The sequence below is a fragment of the Hippopotamus amphibius genome, chromosome 12 (genome assembly GCF_030028045.1).
Source record: "Hippopotamus amphibius kiboko isolate mHipAmp2 chromosome 12, mHipAmp2.hap2, whole genome shotgun sequence".
NCBI lineage: Eukaryota > Metazoa > Chordata > Mammalia > Artiodactyla > Hippopotamidae > Hippopotamus > Hippopotamus amphibius.
This window is the reverse complement of record NC_080197.1, coordinates 88750580-88758603: the sequence shown is the minus strand read 5'-3', so window position 1 is coordinate 88758603 and position 8024 is coordinate 88750580. Positions and strand designations below refer to the sequence as shown.

The 8024-nt window shown below is 40.2% G+C and overlaps 1 protein-coding gene across 1 annotated transcript; it reads right to left on the bottom strand.

Annotated features, from left to right (window-relative positions):
• Positions 1-418: 418 nt before the first annotated feature.
• Positions 419-1330, bottom strand: LOC130833817 (olfactory receptor 8S1-like). Its single transcript, XM_057703871.1, has one exon. It carries the CDS (start codon positions 1328-1330, stop codon positions 419-421), a length of 912 nt encoding a protein of 303 aa, XP_057559854.1.
• Between the last annotated feature and the right edge of the window lie 6694 nt (positions 1331-8024).

Below are 8024 nucleotides of genomic sequence, written 5' to 3'. Positions count from 1 at the left end.
GCACATCAATTTTTTAGATTCCCCCAGGTTAGGTGGATGAAGCAACCCTCATTCAGTACAATCTTTAATCAGTAACTAGTTCTCACTTTGAAATGCCTTTCACGCTCCCAAGTTTTTTTTTTTTTTTTTTAAATGCTTAGAGCTCCATACTATTCAGGGCAAACGGATTTGGACTCTATCTACACTGTTCCATCCCAGTACTTACTTCTCAGTCTTCACTTTATTTTCCTACTAAATACAATATAACACACAATCACACACTTAAACCTCTATTACCCAGGCCCAAGAGGTTATATTCATCAAATGGCAAATTTTTAAAGTGATCAAATTAGTCATTAATGTTCTACAGCCCCTGACTGCTTTTTCATTGTCTTCAGACCAAACATAACCTGAACCCTCCATATACAGAGGGGCACATTTATTGCTTCAACAGTCTATGCAGGGCTGCCTTCACCTCCTGGTTCTTGAGGCTGTAGATGAGGGGGTTCAGCAAGGATGTGATCACACTGTACTGAATGGAGAGCACGCGCTCCCACATGGAGCCCGAGAGAGGGATCATGTACCTGAATAAGGCCGTCCCATAGAACAAAAGCACCACAGTGAGGTGGGAAGAACATGTAGAGAAGGCTTTGCCTTGAGCCCCAGGAGAACGGATGCTTACAATAGCAGAGATGATTCTAGAATAAGAGAAGAGGATCAGGGAAAGTGTTACAAATCCTAACAATGCACATGACACAGCAAGAAGGGCCGCGCTGGTGGTAGGATCAGTGCAGGACAGAGGGAAGAGTGAAGGCAGCTCACAGCAGAAGTGAAGGATGACACTGGGGCCACAGAAATGTAGGTTGTAAGTGAAAAGGTTGTTTGTCAGTGAGTTTACGAACCCCACTCCCCACGCTGCAATCACCATCCCGACACAGAGAGGCCTGTTCACAACCATGCCATAGAGCAGAGGGTGGCAGATGGCAGCATAGCGGTCATAGGCCATGGCAGAGAGTAGGCAGGCCTCTGTGCCCCCAGAGAGTAGGAGAAAGAAACTCTGGGTCATGCAGCCCCACATAGAGATGGTTTTCTTTTGAGTTAATAAGTTCTCCAGCATCTTGGGCATGGTTACTGAAGAAAAGGAGAGATCCAGAAATGACAGGTGACTTAGGAAGAAGTACATGGGTGTTTTAAGGTGAGAATCAGTGCGGATCACCAGGATCATCATCAGGTTCCCCATCAGAGTCAAGAGGTAAATCACCAGAAACAATGTAAAAAGTGTGGTCTGGATCTGGGGATTTCTGGAAAATCCTATGAGGACAAACTCAGTAATGATGGTGAGATTTTTCATGATTAGAGATACTGGCCCTAAAAAGAAATATAATGCCTTTGAGTCATTCCAGATGAATAGGACTGCCTCCCCTATGAAGAAAATGTACTTCTAGCTTAAAAGTATAAATAAAAACTATGAAGCCAAGGAGTTTCCCTCTTCATCACATTCATCACCCCCATCACTACTTCAACTCTGGAGGCATGCAGCACTCCAAAGTCCCTCCTCCATAATTGCTTCTTTAATCTTTAACACTCATTTATTCAAGGAAATATTTAATAAGCATCCAAGCACTGGGCACTGTACCAGATCCTGAGGATAGACAATGGCATGTGACATGATTCCTGCCCTTAAAGACTTAGAATTTAACAGGGGCAGATAGACATGCAAAGAAGCAAAATAAAGGCTATAATAACATAATGCACAGGATACAGTGGTGGCACAAATGTGAATCAGTTATCTCTAGATGACATAGTAAACCTTCAAAGAAGAGGTAAAATGCTTAAGCCCAACTGATATTTACTCCACTAAGTAGACAAAATGGAAAATGGCATTCCAGGCAGAGGAAATGGTGTGATTAAATACAAGGAGACGTGTGATAATAATACCTCTCTGAGGAACTTCATCAACTTGGTATGGGAGGGTACAGGGTGATATAAGGGGGCATGTGATGCCAAGCGTGAGGGTCATGTGGTCCGGTTGGTAGTTTAGAAACATTCACCCAGTGGACATGTGGAAGGTGGGCTGGAGGCAATGGAGCATATAGTCAGGGCAAAGAATTCATTCATTCAGTACATATTTACTGAGTACCTTCTATGTGCCAGGCATAGTTCTAGACTCCTAGGGTGCACCATTGAACACATCAGAGTTTACATTCTAGTTGGGAAAAACAGATAAGAAATAATAGATATAATAATAAATAAGTATAATGTGTTAGAAGATGCTATGTGCTATTTAAAATAATAGGTCAGGGAAAAAAATAAAATAATAGATCAGGGAAAGGGAGATTGCTAATGGGATAAAGGAAGACAATGAGGTTTGCAACTTAAAATAGAGTGGTCAGGGAAGGACTGAGACAGTGTCACTTGAACAAAAATTTGAAATCCATAAGAACATCTGTGGAAGGAGAATTGGGAGAAGATTGCACTAGCCCTGGGCAGAGATGGTAAGGGGCCAATGGAGGTTGTAGTGATGAGGGCAAATGGGAGGACACAGAATTGAGAGATAACATTAGTTGTATTCAAAAGGATTTCATCATCAATTAGATGATAGGGTAAAAGGAAGTAAATAAAAAATGATTCTCAGGTTTATGTCTTTGGTAACTGATGGGTCCCATTCATTAAAATAAGTGACCCAGGAAAAGCAGCATGTTGGAGGGAAAGATGATAAACTCAGTTTTGAATATGTTGTGTTTGATGAGCTTATGAGACAGTGATGGAATGTTCAGGAGGCACTTGGGAGTTAGAGTCCTAAAGTTCACAAAAATTATTTGGGCTGAATATATGTGTTAAAGAATCATCAACAAGCTCACCCAGAGAGAGCCCACTCATAAGAGAAGATGCTCTAAGACACAGTTTCATATAACAGAAAAACTTAATGAAAAGAGAAGATGAGAAACTCACAAAGGGTCCCTATGCTCATTCAGCATGGTCCATCATGGACCTGTGCCTCTCTAATCTGAAGGGCACCTTGGAGGTCATGCAGCTCAATGCCTTCTGTTTATAGGTGAGGAGACTGAGGTCCAAAGAGGGGTAAATGACCTATAACTCCTTCCTCCAGCTCCATCACTTACCAACCCACCCTTCATCCCTGTTTCCCTTTTTCTGCCTACCTTGCTAAGAACTATCACATCTCAGCTCAAGGGTCAGTTCCTCAGGGAAGCCCTTGCTCTCCATCCTGACATGGTAATTTTCTTTTGGTATACTTGTTTCTCTTTTATTATGGTTGTTATATTTGCAAAAAAAACCTCCACCTTTTTAGAATATGTAAGAAAGTTTTTCCCAACCTCCCTGAACCTGTCCTCACCCTCTGCAGACAAGCTCTGTCTTATTACCCTGCTTTGTCTTCACGGCACATACCAGCACCTGGTATTTTATAATACATTTATTATCAATTTTCTCTTCTACTGAAATGTAAACTGAAAGATTTTATCTGTTTTGGTCATTACTCTATTTCTAGCACTTAAAAGAGTGCCCAGCATGTAAAAAGGGCTCAGTGTATATTTGTTGAGTGACTGAGTTTGTCCCACAGCTGTCTGATTTTTGAGTAAGTTCTATGAAGACAGAGACTATGTCAGTATTTTTCTTCACTCTCTCCTCAGAGCTTACCACAGTGCCTGGCACTTAGTGGGCATTTAGCAAAGGTTTATAGAATAAATGTATAAAAACACCATAAAGCTAGATTTTACACAAGCTTGTTCTATTTTTAATGCACCACATATAGGAGATCATAAAAATATTTTTAATTATTGAATTAGTAAAAGAATTAATGAAATAAATAATTGTATGATCCACAGGCAACACCATTGGAGAGACCGTAAGTTGTACTGGCAGTGAGATGTCACATGCACCCTGTGGCCTGTGTCCTCTTTGAAGGAAGGGGATAGTTTGAGGTCTCTGGCTTCCTTGAATGGATGGTAGTGGGGCTGTAGAGTCAGAGGACCTTGACGTGAGCCTCAGCTACTGTGCAGGCAGTCAGACTTTGGGCACAGAGGCAAATCTGAATCTGAATCTCTGTTTTCTCATTTGAGTTCTCTCCCAAGGTTTACATGGCAAACTATATAGAAATAGGCCTGGTTTCTGGTCCTAATTCCAACACCAGTTGGTTTAGTTTGGGAACCTTGGGTTTGTCAGTTCCCTTCAGAGAGGATTGGTTATATTATTGGAGAAAATAGGGAAAACAACATGTCCTTAATGGAGTAAAATTGATTGCAAAACAAAAGTGACTTATTAGTGTATGAACTCTGTTTCTGACAAGAACTAACTTAAGGAGCGCCTGATCTTTAACAAGTCAATTGATTCTTCTTGTTTTAGTCTCAACACGCTTCTGGGTATAGGGCAGTCTCCCCAGTTTCTACCTAACATATTTTGTTATTTTAATTGTCTCCTCAATATTTAAAAATTTCCCTCTTTCCATATCCTTCTACAGTATTTACCCTTTGGGATTCATCATCTAGCATGGAATGACTCCAGAAGCCTTAGGTGGCTTGTTTGTATGCAGGCTCTCTCTGCCATGGTTTCTAGCTGCTGCAATTCCTCAGACAAAATTAAAGTGGTGAACGCATGACTAACCTAAAATCCTATGCATATACTAGAAATATATATGGGAAACCTCCACTCTATTTGCAAACTAAAACCAGATGGTGATACTGTTCTACATCTATTTATATGGAAATTAACTATTTTAAATTGTAATACCCAGCGCTGGCAAGATTTGGTGAGTCTCATGTGACCGTATACATTATTGATAGCATTATATTTGGTACAATAACTTTAGCAATATGAAATCTAAGTTCATTCTTTTGGAAATTTATCTTAAACGAATGATTCAAAGAAGAGAAAAAACTATGCATGAAAATATATATTTCAAGGTTATTTTCAAGACAGTAACACAAGGATCAACCTAAAATATCTAATAATTGGAAAATAGCCGCTATATTTTTGTAGAAACAAATGACAGAATATTATCTAATGATTAAAATGAAAATTATAGAGAAACAGAAAGAAAATATTCATGATATCTAGTAAAAAGATCAGAATACATGATGAGTATAAATTCATTAAATTATGTAAAAATATGCACACAATAGGGGCTTATGTGGAATTAACAACGGAAAAATAAACAGCTGAGTTGTTTGGGTAGTAACAGAATGGACAATTGTCTTGATTTTACATTTTTAAAATGTGTTTTTTATATTTTCAATGAAAATATCTTTATGGGGTAATAGGCAATCCACGTTCTACCCTTTTGCTTCAAACTCAGCAATTATACTTAAGCCCAATTCCAACAAAATATATGCACTTCTTCCTTTTCCCATTCTATTTCTACCCTGTATACTCTCTAACAAGATTGAACTTGGTCTGAGAAGCCATTTCTTCAAGATGAAGTCTTAGATGCTCAGCTGGAGAATGGAAATAGCTCAAGTAGTTTGATTTTTCTATTAGTTATTCTGCCTTATTCTTATTTCTGTCCCCTGTCTACTGGCTCTTTAATCCCAAGTTTGTGGTCTAGGAAATGTGGCTAGAGGATGCGGTCCTAAGGCCACTGGAAAGGCTAAAGGCTATTGAAAGGTCCCTGGTAGAAACGGAAAGAAAGAAGCTTTTTAAGGGAAGAGAATGTCTTGAAGTAAAGACAAGAGGAGCTGTGCTCTTGTGGAGTAGGAAGAAAGGAGTATCAAAGATATTCTTTCTTCTCCATTTCTCACTGTAGTTGCAAACTTTGTGGTCTTCCTGAGTAAATTTTTGTAGACACAAGGTGTTTAGGCTTTTAGATAATGAAAACTTTCAAAAAATCATATTTTGTGACAAGAATGTAAAGGAGAGTTACAGGTTTTGCTTCATCTCTGAAAAATTCTAAGGAGCTGTGCAATTAGGCTGTGATTTCTACAGATTTGGCTTGCCTGGAGATGGGGCCCTGAACTAAATGACCTCTCAAATTACTTTCAGCTTAAGATGCTGGCACTTATCTAGGAAATCTTCAACCAGAGAATACTCCAAACTCACTCACTGTTATCCGTAATTCAGAAATGCTCCATTCAGCTGCACGCCACCCTACCCCACCCCCGAAATTACAGCCCATTATATCCCAAAGGAATCTTAAACTTCATCTCATAAATGCAGGGAAAGGACAGATTACAGATTAATAAAGTGGCAAATTGCTCAACCTCGTAAATCACTCATCCCAGCTCTGTCACAACCTACTTTTGTGAGTTTGGCAAGGCACTTTTTCCTTCTTCTTCTTGAGCTTAGTTCCTTCTGCTGTGTGATGAAAGGTTTGGAACAGTTGCTTACTAAGATTCCTCACATCTGGTGGGATGGGAAGGACCGAGAAGGACTGTTGTGTCTAGCTCTAACTTGGAGACCTGAGTCGTTGCCTTCTGTGTCACTTTGAGAGATGAATGATGTGCGATGCTCAAAGAGCTCCGGTGTCAGGAAAAGCTGGTTTTCTTTCCCAACCAGCTGAAAACTGTGTTTAATGCAGGTAAACAGTCACCTAGTGCTTAGTTTTGGATAAAGCCTGAAGTGTTGGTATGCATGGGCCCTGGTTTGAGTCAGTACCTGTTAGGAAGCTTTAGCCATCCTCTTTTTCTTCCTTCTTCTTCCTTCTTTATCTCTTTTAGTTCTAAGGAGGGCTCCTGGCCAGTTTGTGTGATTTTTGTCATTTTCTCTAGTCTTTCTCCACTTCGTACCCATATGCCAGACTGGTTCTTAAAGAGTGAGAGGGGGTAATAAGGGCCCCAGGGAGCTGAGGACTAATCTGTACTCATGGGGAAACAGCAGTAGTCAGTTATCTGGACCTGTGGCACTCCTGCCACTACTGTGGTCTGGGGAAAGAGGAGGACATGGGGTGGACACTGAGGGCCTATAAACCCTTCTGCTAGCCAGAGACTTGGGCCTGGGGCTTTCTCAGGTTTGACAAAACTCCATCTCAATGTACACTTACATGCACACATACTCCTACCCACACTCCCTCACATATACACAAACAGATTAACCTTACTTTCAGAATCACAGGAGTCTATGGAGCATAAAGAAATACATGGATCATTTTATTTCAATCTGCAACCTGAGGCATGAGTCTCGTACAGCATCTCCCATAAGTGACCGTCCAGCCTCTGTTCGAACTTCCTCAGGAACTCTCTCCCATCAGCTGAAGTCTCTTTGCCTCCATCCTGCCCCAAATCTTGATATTATATTACCTACGTGACCATTTCCACAAACACCTAAACAAGCTTTAGTATCTCTTCTTAAAAACAACAAAATCAAAAGCAGGAAGCAAAAACAAACAGCACCCCCCTCGACTTTCCTTAAACCTAATGCTCCATTTTCTCAATCTCCATCACAGCAAAATTTCTCAATGAAGTTATCTACGGTTGCTCTTTGTACTTTTTCACTTGCCATTCTCTCCTCATCTTTAGCTGAAACTTCTCTTGTCAGTGTTGTCAACCACTTCCAAAACGAATGTTGCAAAATCCAGTGGTAACTTTCGTTTTCTTATTTGAATTTTCAGTGGCATCCGATACAGCTGACCTCTCTACCCTCCTTATAGCATTCTCTTTCCTTGGATCTTGTGACACAAAAATTTCCAGATTTTTCTTTCTTGCTCAGTGGCTGCTGCTCCTATTTCTTTTGCTGGGTTATTCTCAACTTGAACTAGACATGCTGGACTGCTCCAGGGCTCATTCCCAGGCCCTCTTGTTCACTTCATTTTCTTTAGATGTTCCACGTCAATCTTCTATCTCAAAATTCCACATATATCCCAAATATCAGCCCTGACCTCTCCCTATAACTTCAAAATAATATATACAACTGGATACTTGGCATTCCACTTTGATATCTAATAAGCATCTTAAGCAGTTTAGCCAAAATGCAATTAACCGACCAGCCAAGCTAACGAAAATCAAATCCTTGATTTTCCCCCTCCTTTGTGCATCTCTCGCAATCATGCTGATTTTAGTAAATGATGCCACCATCTACGCAGTTGCTCAAGTGAAAAT

Excerpts from the sequence above, each read along its gene's own strand:
- LOC130833817 (XM_057703871.1), bottom strand. The coding sequence starts at position 1,330 with ATGAAAAATCTCACCATCATTACTGAGTTTGTCCTCATAGGATTTTCC.